The sequence below is a fragment of the Lissotriton helveticus genome, chromosome 6 (assembly GCF_964261635.1).
Source record: "Lissotriton helveticus chromosome 6, aLisHel1.1, whole genome shotgun sequence".
Classification (NCBI taxonomy): domain Eukaryota; kingdom Metazoa; phylum Chordata; class Amphibia; order Caudata; family Salamandridae; genus Lissotriton; species Lissotriton helveticus.
In genome coordinates, this window is record NC_136067.1 from 914,509,315 (window position 1) to 914,525,412 (window position 16,098).

The 16,098-nt window shown below is 42.8% G+C and overlaps 1 protein-coding gene across 1 annotated transcript in view; it reads right to left on the minus strand.

The window, feature by feature from the left end:
* The window catches only part of LAMA4 (laminin subunit alpha 4), a 467,067-nt gene that overhangs the window by 293,973 nt on the left and 156,996 nt on the right, over positions 1-16,098 (minus strand). The window contains exons 5-6 of the mRNA XM_078648567.1: positions 11,981-12,195; positions 93-193 (exon numbers count right to left, since the gene is read on the minus strand). Of these exons, the coding sequence (XP_078504693.1) occupies positions 93-193; positions 11,981-12,195 (316 nt within the window). The remainder of the gene's footprint in view (positions 1-92; positions 194-11,980; positions 12,196-16,098) is intronic.

Genomic DNA, 16,098 nt, shown 5'->3' on the forward strand with positions numbered 1-16,098 from the left:
TCAGCAGTTGGTTTCTTTCTTCCACTGTGTTAAATATATGACTCAAAAAAAAAATGAAACATTTGTGTCATTTTCCCTTCCATGTTACGTACCTCACAGCGATCACAGAGTGGCCCTGTTACTCCTTTCTTGCAGCGACACATCCCACTGATATCATCACAGGATTCTGTGCCACATTTCTTACAGTGGCATTCTGAAATTACAGAAGCAGCATCCAAAAAGGCAATGAGCGATGTGACTTACATAGATGCACCCGCATTACAATACAATATAAACATTTAACAAGCAATAATACATCAGAGCTCACGCAGAGTTCTACCCAAAGCCCCTGCGTAGTGAGGTATGTGTCAGCATTTCAATAAATGTAAACCAAAAGAAGATCCATAACTAACAATCACTAATACTACTTATTCAGTTCACACATGATCAGGGCAACTAATTAGTTGATCAACATAGGTCATTCATTGTATTATTCCATAATGATTAAAAAAAACCTTTAACAAAAAATAATTAATCAAAGGCATCATACGAAAAATTGCATTTGGAAAATGACAAGTCACACAAAACACTGTGTATAGGAAAATACATATAAGGCCCTATTTATCAAGGGTATGCATTGCGTTTGCACCATGCAATGTGGTGCATGAGGGACGCAAACCCTTAATTGTGATCTATAATGCCACGCAACTGTGCGTGGCCCTGCATGGCTTGATAAATGAGAAAAGGGCCCCACAGAGTGGGCCTCTTTGATTGGAGGTGGTGCCGAGAGAGGTGAGCTCAAGTCCTCGTAATGCACTGGTAAGCATTCCTTAGACCCTTTTTCTACCATTGCATTGTCCTAAGTAAATGTGAGTTTGCAAAGAATTGAAGTCACCAGATGCAGTTTTATTAGTTGTATCCTCACTTGTTCTTCAGATGTCGTCCACATCATGCATATAAAGAGGATCTGAATACTGATCACAAAGGGTATAGTAATGTCCAATCAGTATGTATGAAATGTAATAATTGTAGTGGCAAATATTGTGTGCGTGGAGGTCCTGAAGAAAGCCAGGGAGAGTTATCCCATTGGCTGAAACATGTTGACCATATAAGCAGTGATTAGTTACAACTGCTTTTTTTCATTTGAACTGTTTTTAAACAGGAATACAATTCGATATTGAAAATACGAGGAACACTACCCTCTGTCTCTGTTGTCTATTTCATTTCAATTACACTTATTTCCTTTTTCTTGCACTGCAGTTTTCGGAAAAGAAAGGGTTCCCTCTATGCTCTTTCCTCCTGTAAGAAGCCTACAAGAGGATACAACTCATCCAGCCGTTCTCCTCCTTGATCGAGGAAGTAGGAAGAAGAGTTGTTTGGAACCCCAGATGATGACACTGGGCACTCTAAGTGAAATGATGGGATACCAATAATCCTGAAGTGGTTCTCTCTAGTTCTCTTTATTTCACTGTATATATGAATGTCCAATCTGCATCAGGATTTTCTCCTTCTTTCCTTTGTTGGCACTTAGGATATCAGCACAAGAGACATTCCTAGATTTACCATTTCTGGTAGACCAGGGAATGTGCCCAAAGGCAATGCCCTTCAAGGTGAGGCTTAACGAGGAGAAATATCTTCATTTCTCCTCCTTACTTCCTCTTGAGAGGAATTTCTTCCAAGATAGAGGACTATGCCTCGGGGTATTGTTTTTGTGCAAGAAGGTCCTCCTTCCAGCCCAAAAACACTCCTGCATGCAGCGCCTGCGTTGAGACTAGGAAGCCTACTGTGTGACAGTGCTGAGGAAAGGACAGGAATGCGCCATATTTTAATAAATATGGCACATTCCTGAGATTTCCCTGTAGAAGACTTGCTGCACTGTGTTACTTTTACATAAATAGGCCATATGGTGTAGTACTAGGGGCTGTCTCCAATCATTAATAACAAAGTGAGAGTAATATATAAACTTTAATTTGTTCTTGGAATGTAGTTCCAAATCCGCAATTTATGAAGATGGGTTTGATCAATGTCTCCTAAAGGTAAGTCCTGTACATAATAATGGAGATATGCAGTGTCATGCATTTAGGGGAAGCTAAGTAGTATCTTAGTTGTCTTGTTTGTAAACTCCCACTGGAGTTACTTTTGCCTACTGCCCCTGCTTGATATTATCAACACATTTCAATCCCTGGGAATCACGGGGTCTCCTGAGGACTCGGAACTGCTGTGGCTGTTATAAAAAATATGAGGGGAAATTCATTGTGTGAGCCACCCAAGTGATTGGTGAAGAAAACGTAATTTCATACATTACTTATGGATGTTGCATGTTGCAGTGTTTGGCCTAAATATATTTACATATATATAAAATGCAATTAGATTATTGTGAAAAGCCAAGTGTAAGTACCTAAGACTTATGTGTATAAATGAATTTCAATTTGTCAGCTTGGGTTATGCGATGTCTATAAAGTGTGTGTGAACAGATTTAATCATGGTGGCATAGAGCAGGACACCTTTGTCATAGATTTCAACTCCTTGCTTTACCTAGGCTGTTAGTTGTTTGTGGATTGCTCAAAAATGGTGTTTTATTAGGACCAAATCTGCGTCTTTTTCCTCATGTCCGTGTCCAGCGTTAGTGAGAAAGGACCGTCCCAGCTTCCCCGAAGGAGGCATCGCCATCGCTCACAAGTCCAACCTCCGTCTGAGCACCTACACCAACTGGTCCATAGACCTGATGGAACACCTCCACTTCATGATACAGACAAACCCGTCTACCACCCTCCAAGGCACCCTCATCTACAGACCCTCCGGACCCAGCACACCTTTATCCCACTCCATCACCGACATCACCCCGCACGGCCATCATCTCCAAAGACTACATCTTGCTAGGAGACCTCCACTACCTCCAAGATCGTAACTCCACCTCCCTCCTGAACAATCTCCACAACATCAGACTGAAACAGATCGTACCAGAACTCACACACTCAGCAGGCCACTAGTTCGACCCAATCTTCACAGCAGGAAGCTCCAGCACCTTCAGCCACTCCTGAACTCCCATGGCGGACGATCGCTGCGTCCATTTCACCTTCATAACAAACATCACCCACAAACGTCCAGCTGCAGCACAGAAATTGGACCAAGATCTCCTACAACCAGCTCACCACCTCCCTCAGCAGATCCACTCCCACCTCCACCACTATGACCCTACCACCGCCACCTGCAACCTACACAACTGGATGACCAACTGCGCCAGCACCATCACCCCCTCAGGAAAACTTCTAACCCACACGCCAAGAAAGCCAGCTGGTTCTCCACCGAACTCCAAGGATCTAGACAAACCTTCAGATGCCTCAAAAAGCTATGGAGGCACTCCAAAACCACAGCCGTCCTTGACAACTTCAAAGCAGCCACCACTGCCCACCACAAACTCATCAGACGCTCAAGGAAGAAAGCACTCCAGGACAGAATCTGCACCCAGGCACACAACAGCGAGGAACTCTTCAACATCATCAAAGACTTCGCCCAACAGAACACCGAGACAAGGGACATCCCACCCTCCCAGAACCTCTGCAAAAGACTTAGCTCCTTCTTCCATCACAAAATCAAGACCATCTATGACAACTTCGAAGATGATAACCTACACACGGATCCCACACCCACCGTTCCCCATACCACGCAGCCAACACCTGACAGCTGGACTACCCTCAGCATTGAAGACACCCTGAAGACTATGAAGTCAATCCACTCTGGGGCCCCCATTGACTCCTGCCCCCACCACATCTACCACAGAGCCGCAGACATCATCGCCCCGAGCTTCGACAAATCATCAACCGCTCCTTCGAGACCACCTCCTCCCCAGAGGTCTGGAAACACGCTGAGATGAACCCTCTTTTGAAAAAACCCTTGGCGGATCCCACCAACCTCAAGAACTTCAGACCGATCTCCTTACTCCTGTATCCAGCGAAAGTCTTTGAAAAAACCGTCAACAGTCAACTTGCCTCCTTCATAAAAGAAAACAACATCCTTTACTCCTCTCATTAAGACTTCAGGAGGAATCACAGCACCGAAACTGCTCTCCTCAGCGCGCAGACAACAGCCACTCCCGCCTCGACAGAGGAGAGACTTTGGCCCTCATCCACCTGGACCTCTCCGCTGCCTTCGACACAGTCTCATACCGCACCCTAGTACGCAGACTCCATGACGCAGGAATATGGAACAAAGCCCTCGACTGGATCCGCTCATTCTTCTCTGGCAGAATGCAGCTGGTCAGAATCCCTCCTTTCCTCTCGGAACCCACACCAACTCCATGAGGAGTCCCTCAAGGATCCTCCATCAGCCCCACCTAGGTCAACATGGCCCCGCTCACATCTATTGTCAGATCACACGGACTCAACATAATATCGTATGCAGATGACACCCAACCCATCCTCTCCCTATCCAACAAACCCAACATCTCCAATCACAACTTTCAGGAAGGAATGGAAGCAGTTTCCTAGTGGATGAATATCAGCTGCCTACAACTCAACATGGACAAAACCGAAGTACTTATCATGGGCCCACACCCGACTCCTGGAACGACACCTGGTGGCCCTCGGGAACCCTCCCTCTCCCACTGACCACGCACACAACCTCGGAATCATCCTGGACTCCAAACTCAAAACGGACCACCTGATCAATGCTGTCACCTCTTCCTGCTACCACATCCTCCCACTCCTCTGAAAGACCTTCAACTGGAATCCTCTCGAACACAGGAAAACCGTCACCCATACCCTCATCAGCAGCAGACAGGACTACGGAAATGCACTCTACACCGGGATCAACAAGAACCTCACTCACAAACTCCAGAACGTCCAGAGCACCGCCGCCTGACTAGTCCCCAACCTACTAGTCCTCAACCTACCTCGTCACTGCCACATCAACCTACGGACACTTCATTGGTTCCCCTTTAAGCTTCTCATCTATCCACAAAGCCCTCCACAACACCAGACCCACCTACATGAACCATGCCTCTCGATCCACGCACCTCAAAGATCCCTCCGCTCAGCCGAGCTCTCTCTTGCGACACTACCACACATCAAGAAGACCAGAACAGGAGGACGCTCCTTTTTCTTCCTCACGGCCAAGGCATGGAATAATCTCCCTCTCCACGTCTGACAGACACCAACACTCTCCAAGTCCCAGAAGGACCGCAAGACCTGGCTCTTCGACAAATCACAGTGAACTTCCAGCAGCTGCCCCCCCCCCCCCAGCGCCTTGAGACACTTTGGGTGAGTAATAGCGCTTTACAAACTCCTCATTGATTGATTGACTCCAGAATGTGATGCCAACACATGACGTCTTGACCTGCTGTGGTGCATTATAATGATTTGGATTGGAATGAAAGCTCATTTTACAATCAATGTTAAGTAAAGTTAAGAGGTGATTGGATGCTTGATCAGTCAGATTTTAGACTTTTTTAGGAAAGCTGAGATAAGCATGGTTCTATCTCCAGAGTATTTTTTAGGCCTTTGCTGTCCTTGTGCATATGTTCATTGTAATCTAAAATCAATATGCTGGATAGTTGATTTGATTTAGATTTATAGTGCACAAAACTTACCCATAGGCATCCAGGTGCTATAATCACAGCATATTGCTACAGAACAGCAGCAGCTGATCTAATACCTTACAGTGGGGCTGACTAGGTAGTAAACAGCCAGGTCCTAAGTGCCTTTCTAAAAGGCAGGTGTCCCTTGATCTCAATCAGAAACTGGGGAAGGAAATTCTGAAAGTGTGGCTGCAGCCACTAAGAAGACTGCCCCCATTTCTTCTTTTGGTTTCTAGGCAGAGTAACCAGATTTCGATGGGCTGAATGTATGATACAGATAGCCTTAAACCTGATCCGCTCACTGATGGGGAGTCAATGCAGCTCTCGCAACTCAGCGGCTGCTGATTGCCACTTTGGAATGTTCAGAACTGGCCCCCCTGAGAGCATCTATGCTACCTGTAGTTTGGCCCGGATCCTAATATTTCAGTCCAGAAATAGGGCATTGGTATAATTCATTCTGGACATGACTAAAGCCAGGCCCACCTGTTTCCGTGCTGAAAAAGGGAACATTTATTTAACGTCCTTATGAGCTAGAAACAGGTCACTACCGTATGATTGGCATATCCACCAAGTGAGAGCTCGCTATCAAGGATCACTCCAAGGTTTTTGACCATTTTCTACTGGAGTAGGAAGCATACCTAAAGTGTCCGGCCACCAGTTGTCATGCCAAATCTAGGCTTGATTCCCAAAGAGCAACACCTTGGTCTTTTCCCCATTGAGTTTGAGGAAATTCCTTTCCATCCAGCCTGCCACCGCAGTCATACAGACAGCAAAGATGACAGCCGTAGCTGGCAAGTTCTTAGGGATCGACACAATGGTCTGTGTGTCGTTAGCGTATGATATCCTGTGTAGCGAATGATTGAAGCCAGTGGAGACACATAGCCATTAAATAACCTAGGAGTTGGAGATGAGCTCTGCAGAACGCCACATAGCAGGGAGAAAACATCCAAGTAGAACTGATTAAGCATCACCCTCTCAGAGCGGTCCTTAAGAAAGGTAGACAACATTGCCAGAGTCTGAAGTGTAATGCCCATTTCTTGTAGGCGTTCACTCAACCAAGAAGGGAGAGATGGTATCCAAGATGGGAAACAACCTTTACATTGCGGATTTTACTCCACAAACAATCACAACACAGTTGTTACAACAACTGCGTTGTTACCACTCAGTGCCATTACTACACATGTCATTATATAGAATTACAGTAGATAGCGCTCTAATATAAGGAATAGTATAGTTTACTATTCCAACACCTTCCCTACTGTTACGTAGCCTGGAGTTGGAATAGTAAATTATGCATAATTCTAATGTTACCGCGCAATCTAGTGCAAGTCGATGTAATGACTTGCATAGTAATGGTATTGCGTGGTAACAACGCGGTTGTTGTAACAACTGCGTTGTGATTGTATTTCGGAGTAAAATCTGCGTTGTAAACGTATATATTCATCAAAGACTGCAGATAGATCTAACAGAACCAATGTTGCGCCTTGCCCACAATTCACTAACCGCTTGATGCAGTCTGAGGCAAAAACCAAACCAGTTTTGATTTCATTATGTTTTTAGAAGCCAAACTGAGAGGTGTCAAGCCATTACTGATCTTCCACAAACTCCATCAAGTATCCACCATTCAGAAGTTTTTCAAGAATCTTAGCAGGAAGCAGGAGTAGCCAGATTGGACGGTAGTTTTTCAAATGTTATCATCAAGATTAGGCATTTTAAGAAGAGGCCTGATCACTGCCTCATTCCAGAGCCATGGAAAGCATCCGGGGGAGATTACTTTATTCATTAAGGACGCAAGAGGGGATGCCACGGGACTAGCCACTAAGTGCAAAACTGCAGGACCGGACTAGTTCCAGGGGTAAGCCTGACTTAGTGTTAAGAAAATAATGTTCCACTATTTCAGAGGTAATAGATGGAAAAAACAAGAGTACGTTAGATTCTTGGTCTATAGACTCTGGATATAGGGGAGAGATTTCGGCCTCGACTCTACCTCATTACCTGGGGACTGCTGCATGCAATGTTTTTGTTTTGATAGTTCAAGTTCATCACAGATTTTGCGGCTTTTACATTGAAAAAAAAAACAGCCAGCTGATTGCAAAATTTTTGTGAACCCTCATGCTTTCCAGCTGACGGGAGAGTAGAGAGATGCTGCACCAACTTAAAAAGTTCTTTATTGGATGTGGCAGATTCAATTTTGTTGGTGCAGTGTAAGGATTTCTCCTCTTTGAGAGCTAGTTAATAAACCCTCATCCTGCTCTTATAAACGTATTTTTCATGCTCCTCATAGTTCTTCCTCCATACTTGCTCTTGACAGTGACAAGCCTGCCAAAGAACTCTCAGCCTCTCTTTAAACCAGGGGCCGAAGTGGATATCCTCCTCATTTTAACTTATCACAAAGGGGCTACCATGTCAGTGGCCACTTCCAACAAGCCTACAATGTTACTTACCCCTTTTCCACATCCTTCTGTGTCCCGACAGGCATGCTGACTAGTGCAGTGGCCAGAGCTTCTGCAGATACCCCATTCCAGTTCTTCCTACAGACTTTAACAAGCGATTATGAGCATCTCCCACCTGGGGCAGAAAGTGTGAATGAAAAGGCAACAGCTCCATGATCCGACCATCTGAAGGGAAAACTGGACTGGAAAGACACCCGTAGATCGTTAGAGAAAATGTCATCCAGGGAATGCCCTGCCTCATGACTGGGTGTTCCCACCAACTGGGCCATCCCCATGCCAGAAAGAGTCTCAATTAGTGCTGTAGAGTCTTTATTAGTACTCTCTTCAGGGTGAATATAAAAATCACCCAACACAGTCAGCCCACTCTTCATCATGAGTGGCTCTATCGGACACACTAACTGATTTGGAAAGATCGTTCTGGGCCCAGGAGGCCGATAGACCAAGATACCAGTTAAAGAACTAATAACCGATAGAACTCCTACCCAAAATAAAATACAACTAAATTATTGTTTTTTGTGTACTTAAATAGACATGGACAGTATGGCTATCAATAATTATTTATTGCAATTAATATTTTTCAGTCTAAAACAAAAGCAATTCAGTATATCAGAAGCTAGTGGTCGCGCCAAGAATGATTTCTGTGTGGATGTAATTCTTGTAAAAAACTATATATGTGAGCTATTGCCTATAGAATGTATTTTATTCTGGCCTTTTCTTTTAGGTTGAGTTATAACACTAAAATTGCTTTGATTATGTCATGTTATTAATTCATTTTATGAGCTTGAGCACGTTTTAGGTTCCCCCTTTCCTAAAGAAGCAAGTAAATAGTGGAAGTTTATTTAATCAGTTGTCATTATCTAAGTACATTTGTATGCAACCGGTCTTAGGCTTATTCAATTTTATGTCATTCCAAACAGTGGCTAAGGTCTTAAGACCTGTTCCTCTGACCAGTGAGCTAACTAAAATGCAAATCTGGAATCAGTTTGGATCTCAAAACCTTTTACGACTAATCAGTTAATTATCGGGGGCTCTCAAGAATCACTATGAGGGACATAAAAAGCTCATAAGATCCTGCCTTATTGTATCAAATTGAATACTGTATTTTTATGTGCATTCTCTGATAGAGTCTCATCCATCTGTGACCATGTAGTGCATCTTCAAAAGCACTTGTTTCTGTTAGTTTTAATAATATCTTAGGGAGCAAGGTTCAAAGAATTATTTTTACCAGCTTCACTGTCACTTGTCCTTCAGCTCCTCTGCCACTATAACCTGAGCATCCTAGAGCTGTCAGTGTTGTGTCCAATGCATATGGATGTAATAAATATGACTGAGCTTATTCCTAACCAATGAAGCATGGTGCACACAAGAAGCCATGTATTCGTGGACCCTGTACCACAATTTAACACGCACCTCTTGTGTTTCAACAACTGAGAGACTTGATTGATTTCACTCTCTCCCAGCAAGAATTCTATCCTCAGCTGTGTTCTGCACTTCACCCTAATCTAGGCCACACCCTGTGCAGGAACAAAGTAGACGTTCTCCCAATTTATCAGAAAGCTGAACCTCAGTAGAATTCCCCATCCATAGTCTTGAGCGACTTATGCTCCACCGGTTTGACAGGGAATCAGCAAATTCACTTATCCATTTAAATGAGTATGAGTCCTTCCAAAATTGGAAATCTCAAATCTGGGCTAATACTTGTATAAATTTCCTTAATAGTAAAGAGACACCAAAGAACAAGACTTGAGTTTGTAGTTCATCTCCCCGAGATAAACCTCAGGTATAATCAGTATGATGACCACATCCATTAAAACTGCCAGGATCTTGAACCTAAAAATGTGAAACAGCATCTACATCTTACAGGTGGCTGTACTGATATACTTGTTGATCAAGTTCAAGTTCAGTTAAAGTTTAGAACCAGCAGATACCTTAAAGAGACATTGTGAACCACAGCAATTCCCAGTAATATTCAAGAGGCTCCACAATGCCTCCAGAAGAGTCTGACTCTTTTGCCAGCTGCCAAGTCTAGGAAGTAATGACTGTTTTGGAATAGTAAGCCCTTCCGAACTGTCTCCAACACCTTCAAGTTTAAGATACATTTGACTCAGACATCCTGGTAGACAAAGGTTTTGCTCTCCAGCTGATGAACTGTTATCCAGCTTAGCATAACCAAGAAGACAATACTTTTTGAGAAGGCTGTGTCTAAATTGTAGATGGTGTAGCAAGCAGCGACCTCAGCTGGAACTTAACCTGCTGCTGTCTACTTTAATAAGAAAAACGTGCATGACTAGTGGAAGATGAACAAATCTGACAATTTCTTCTTTCACCCTGGTTTCTTTCACGTTAGCATTTTTGAGTTCCTCGAGGGCAGTGCACGCCTACTTTGTAGCAGATTCTCCACACAGCTTCTTATCAGCAAACATAATTTTCAATGATGGTGTCTTCTGAGCTACATTTGCATGACCATCCTTCAAGTGGATTTGCCTTTGAGCCGCCATATTTAATCTGGTAAACAAGGCTGCGATCCAAACACCAACAAATGCTAGGTCCAAGGTAAACTTCCCCTGCTTTTCAAATTTCTTCAAGAGGCACCATGTGCTCTGTTCTCGTTGGCCAAAAAGGAGGACTTGAAATCTGAAAGCATAGATAAACTTCTGTAAGCCACCTATGCATTGACCCCAAAAGGTAACCTGGTAAATCTGTTTCAAGGCATGTTCTCCAATCCAGGATAGAAAAGAGCAAATTCCGTTTAGCAAAACACTTTGTGCCTAATTCACAAAGGTAAATTTACACTTCTGCATAAGTTTACTATTGTTGAGGTATTCACGTAGTACAAGTTCAATTTTACTAATACTAATTTTAGGACTGTGGAGAGAGACTCTGCACTCGTGGCAGAAACTAAGCACATAAAAAGATAGATCTGCCCTTGTTGAAGGTTGGCTCAGAGAATTAGCTGCACATTGTTGAAATATGTGGTGATCTTACTGTTGTTAGTCTGAATACTGGTAATAGCAACTCACCATTCTATTCTTCGGTACACTAAATGGGGGAATAGAAACATCTGTCATTTGCAGCGCTGAGAAATGATCAAAGTGTGGTATGATGTGCTTGAAAAGAGATACAGTGGTATTATTTTCAGCTGCTGACAGTTGACCATCTTCTGGAAAGTCTTATGATTGTATCAGTGCATTATTTGGTCAGCTGCAGTCAATGAAGAAAGTATTCTGAAACATACAAAGTGTGTATTGGAATAGTCAAGCCTGCTGTTTGCTGTACCCCATATCACAATGGTGCTGTTAGAGGAGGCAGGAAATTGAAAAGCTTGCATAGTACGCAAATTGTGTGAAATGTCGAAAATTATGAGAGTAAAATTTTGCAAAGGTTTTTGCTGCAAGGAATTAACGTGAGCAGAAAATACCTTGTAGGAGATTGGTTAGAAAATGTGTTGAATGTGACATTTTCTCCCTGAACCAATCTCTTTCACCGATCTTGGGTGACTTTTGAACGTGCGATTTGCTCTCGAATACATAAAGTGCAGTTTACATAATTTAAGCTCAAATGTTCATACTTTTCTTAACAAATACCAGAATTTCAGGGGGAAAAATACACAATTGTGCATACATTTAGTTTAGAAGAGTAATATCGTTTTCCCAAAAAACTCTGGAAATTCTTGTGTAAGAATCGAAAAAATTCCAAAAGAAATGTAGACTTTGCTGTTTAGTGCGTCACAACGTGAGAATATATTTAATACCCAAATATCAAATGCTATCATTTGATCTCTCATGAACTTCATGGGAGTCTGTTGACGACCAGAATAATGCTGGTGCACTTTTCAAGTGCCTATTTGTTGAAAGAGACTACTAACAGCTCGTATCCCAGAATTCAAAGCAAATGAGGCACACCAAATCTCTCTTCCACTCTCACCTCCCACAGCCACCAGCGGTATAGCATTTGTATTATAAAAGTGGAGTACCTTTACAGTTGTATGGAATGGTAGCATTTCCATAAAAGCCAGAAGCACATTTCTCGCAGTTGAATCCTGTGGTGTTGCGCATACAGTTGCGACACTGGCCTGTCACTTCATCGCAGTCTTCAAAGATTAAGTTGGGGTCCGAGTTTCCACTACAGTTACACCTTTTACATGAGCTCCCTATCAGCAAAGGGTTTCCATAGAATCCTGGTGCACATCTGAAAAAAGTATTCAAAGATTATGAGGAAAAACGTATTTTAATTCATAATTTTCATAACCGTTTTCTATTGAAGATACCTTGAGAAATGATTTTCTGTTATTGCCATAAAATGATGCTCCTAATATAGATACACAATATCGTTTCAGTTTCTAGATAATGTAGCTTCTTGGGAACCTAGAGGACACCAAGTGTAGCATGGGAAAAGAAAACTGGTCAAATGTCAATACAAGTCTTGCTTTCAATGTCTCCACGTGAAGAGACCTGAAAATTTAAAAATCTAGAAATAGTGCCCATTTTAAGCAAACAATGTAAAATAAAATATGAATAATCACAAAACAGGTAGTGGAGGGTCCAAGGGAATTTTTAAGACCCGCCCAGGCTAACATCCCCTAATAATCATACTAAATAACACTCGAAACCTGGGGGTCTAGTAGTTGAGTCAAACAAATACTCTCAATTGCTTACAGGTGCTCATTAAAAGACATGACCAAAAATTACTATGTCCACAATGCTGTCCAACGCATTCTCTTCCCAGCAAAGGTAGGTAAGACCCAAGGACCAGAGATGGCCAGGGAACAAAGCCCACAATTGCTCGATAGACCATACGTGGGATCACTCAATGGGATTCAGTGCAGTGAAAAAAAAGTGAACAAGTGTAAAGTTAAAAGTAGAATAGTAGGCATACAGTAAGCAACTTTAATAAATGTATGCTTCTTTCTCTTTAAAAACAGGAACAGTGCAAAAAATGCAGTTCAAACAAATAGCTGCATGTTGGCCGACATGTTTCTGCCAGGTAAGGGGAAACAACCTCTTACGGCTTCATCAGGGCCTCTGTTCTAAGAAAAATTATTGTCACTGCTGGTGCGTGCTACCAAGTGAAACATCCATTAATAAAGTGATTAACTTAAACCATAAAGGATATAACTTTTTCCTATTCCTCCATGTCAGATGGTGTTATTCTCACCTACAATGCAGAGCATGAGAAAAGTAAACACAAAAACAGCATTGTTTATCAAAGTAAGATAAAAAGTTAAAATGTACCATATTTTTGAGCACAGCAAAATGTCCTTACTCACCCTTCATGACAGGTGATAGTACCTCACCTCGCCTGGACCAAGCTCAGTTTAAGGGAGGCCACGCTCTATGGAGGTAAGTAAACAGAGGGATCGCTCAGCTATGAAAAAAGGTACCAAATGCCCTTTTATACACCAGAATCCTCATAACCTCTCAACTTCAGAGACTCTCCTTATATTCAACCTGCTTGTAGGCTCACCCACTCATCAATTAGTTCAAACCAACCACTTCTTTAAGTCACTAACATCAGGTTAATAGATTACCCCTCGGTCTATTCTATCTCATTCAGACAATAATATCCACTCCCTACCTCTCCGTCGTTGCCTCGAACTGTGGCTGAGATCGGGGGAGGCAACGAGTGGGAGGGCCAGGGGGGATTTATACAATGTCCTTTCATTGCTCCGCCTATCGTGCTCGTTCATTGTCAGGGTATTAAAGCACTAGCGAGTAACAATACTCCAAGTATTTAGTCTCTAGCGCTTCAGAAAACGCAAAAGCAAACTTGGAATCGATTTTACTCACATGTTCTCGTCTTAGTAGCACACTCTCCGGTGTCTCCATTTCCTCTAAGGCACTCATCTCGTGTAGTTCGAAGGTGCGCGAGAGAACTACAAAATCTCGAGAATGCACTGGGATTTTTAGTTCAAAACAAGTTATGAACTCGATGTATTGGCGGAAAAGTTCCTTCGGAATTAGAAGTTTCACCTTAGTGTCATGTATTCCTATAGGTTCTGAATCGATCCCCCTATTCCTGACCCTATTCTAGTTAAACAAACCAACAAGTTAACTAGCAGTCAGCCCATGAGGCAGAAAATCCCCATGATGCAGATACCGTTATCTGACGCAGTCACACTACGGCACAGGAACGTGTTATCTGATTAGGTCATAACGCTTGCGATCTAATTAGACAAGCGATATTCCTCCAGCCCCTGATAAGGCATACGGAGTTCTCATAACAAATCAAACCTATGACAACCTGGGCAAAACCCTGCGGCCATTGTTTTGATTTCACCGAGAACTTCAGTAAAAGAATGTGCTAACGAGCAAGTCGTATGACATCCTTATTGACGTATCTATGTCGATCCTTACGTCAATCTCGGCACCTTAAAGGTATAAATATTACCGATCTTGCCCTATGCAAACACACGCGTGGTGACGAGACGGAGCAGCCATACTTGCCGAAGCCAAGAGCAGAGCAGACCCCGCTGGCAGCAGCCCCGCCTTCCTGACGCGCTGAGAGACGCGCTGCTTTCTCCTGCCGAGAATCCAGCACCGGCGTTTCTGGGTAGCCCTCGCAGGCAGCCTGGAATATCGAGACCAGAGAGAGAGATACCATTCCTCATTCATCCTAACTTCCAGGTACAGAACTGAATAACCCCTCGCAGAGAATTCTTTAGTTATTCACTTGGCAAAAACAAACTTAACTTAAACTGTAACTTTCTATTCCCGCCCACGTATTAGGCTTAGGTCAGGTACACGGGGTAGGCGTATCTAGAAACACCAGTTGAGTACGTTTAGTCAAATGTATATGTGTATGTAATATATTTTATTCATTTTAAAACATCTTATGGCTTAGAAACCATATCAATGTTTTTACAGTATTATTTTATACTTCTGCTTTTAATGTATGCACTTTACTTAGCTATAAGTATTGCAATAATATCGATCCATTTCTCTTGTATGAGAAAAGAGACTGATCAATAAATAACACCTTTTTATTGAACACGCCCGTCTCTTCCTTTTCTCTACATTCTGATGAGACTAAGAATGCACGTACTGACTGAGTAAAATAAATTGCCTTTTGTTCACACGACTCTCGAGATTTACTCTTGATTAGGGGAGAGCAAAGTTGTCATGTTCTATGGTTGTCAGAAACTAAATCCCTTCTTGTCTAATCAGGGAAGTTAAGTCCTCCTTGAACATTCGAGAAAGTTTCTAGTGAACTCTGAGCTAAGCTGGCAAACCCAAAACTTTAAGTCTAGTATCGACAGTAGTAGACCTAGTTAACGTCTGGCCTAGGCCTTTACTGCTGTAGGTATTATTCCAATGCGCAGAGCCTATTGGGATGATAGGAACTACACTACATGGCGCCCAACGCGTTTGGAAAGGGCGATAAAACTAACGTAAGACATTTAGAGTAACTCAGTCGTGCTTTCTCACTCAGACCCCTTTTCCCAAATACTCCAAAGACGTCTGGAGTGGGTGAAAGGTTATATCCGCCAGACCTCGCAGGAGGGAACTCCTATGTATGGTTCTTGGTATAGTCAACGTTGAAGGATACACTGTTCCAAAATATTGTGCATCTAATCTTTGTTTCCATAAGAAACCTGATCTGCAAACAAAAGAAATAACCTTCAGGACAGTAAAATGTCAGACAATGAAGAAGAAAGAGAGGCAGTTAGATTAGCAGCTGAACTCGCAGCGGCTGATGCTGCAGCACTAGATGCGGACGGGGATATAATACTCATCCCGGTCATCAAAAGGAGATCTATAACCCTGAAACTTATAGAAAATGGACTGACACCTAGAGGTGGCACAGTCATATTCGTAATTGAGGCACACGAATATCGGCAGTCAGAGGTATACTATTCATGGATACATTTTCCAGCAGCAAATGCTGTAACAAAGTACTTCCACTATTACAAAATAGAGGAACCTCCTAATGAGTACACTCCTTTCGAGGAGGTGGAAGTACCACTCAAATTTCAAGAGCATTTGCTCTTATTTGATGGCGCCCTAAAACATAACAATCACATCACCAGGCTCGGTCCTTTAGGTAGACCAGGAGCAACGTGGCCGGTCCTAGCCGGATACACACCACATCCAG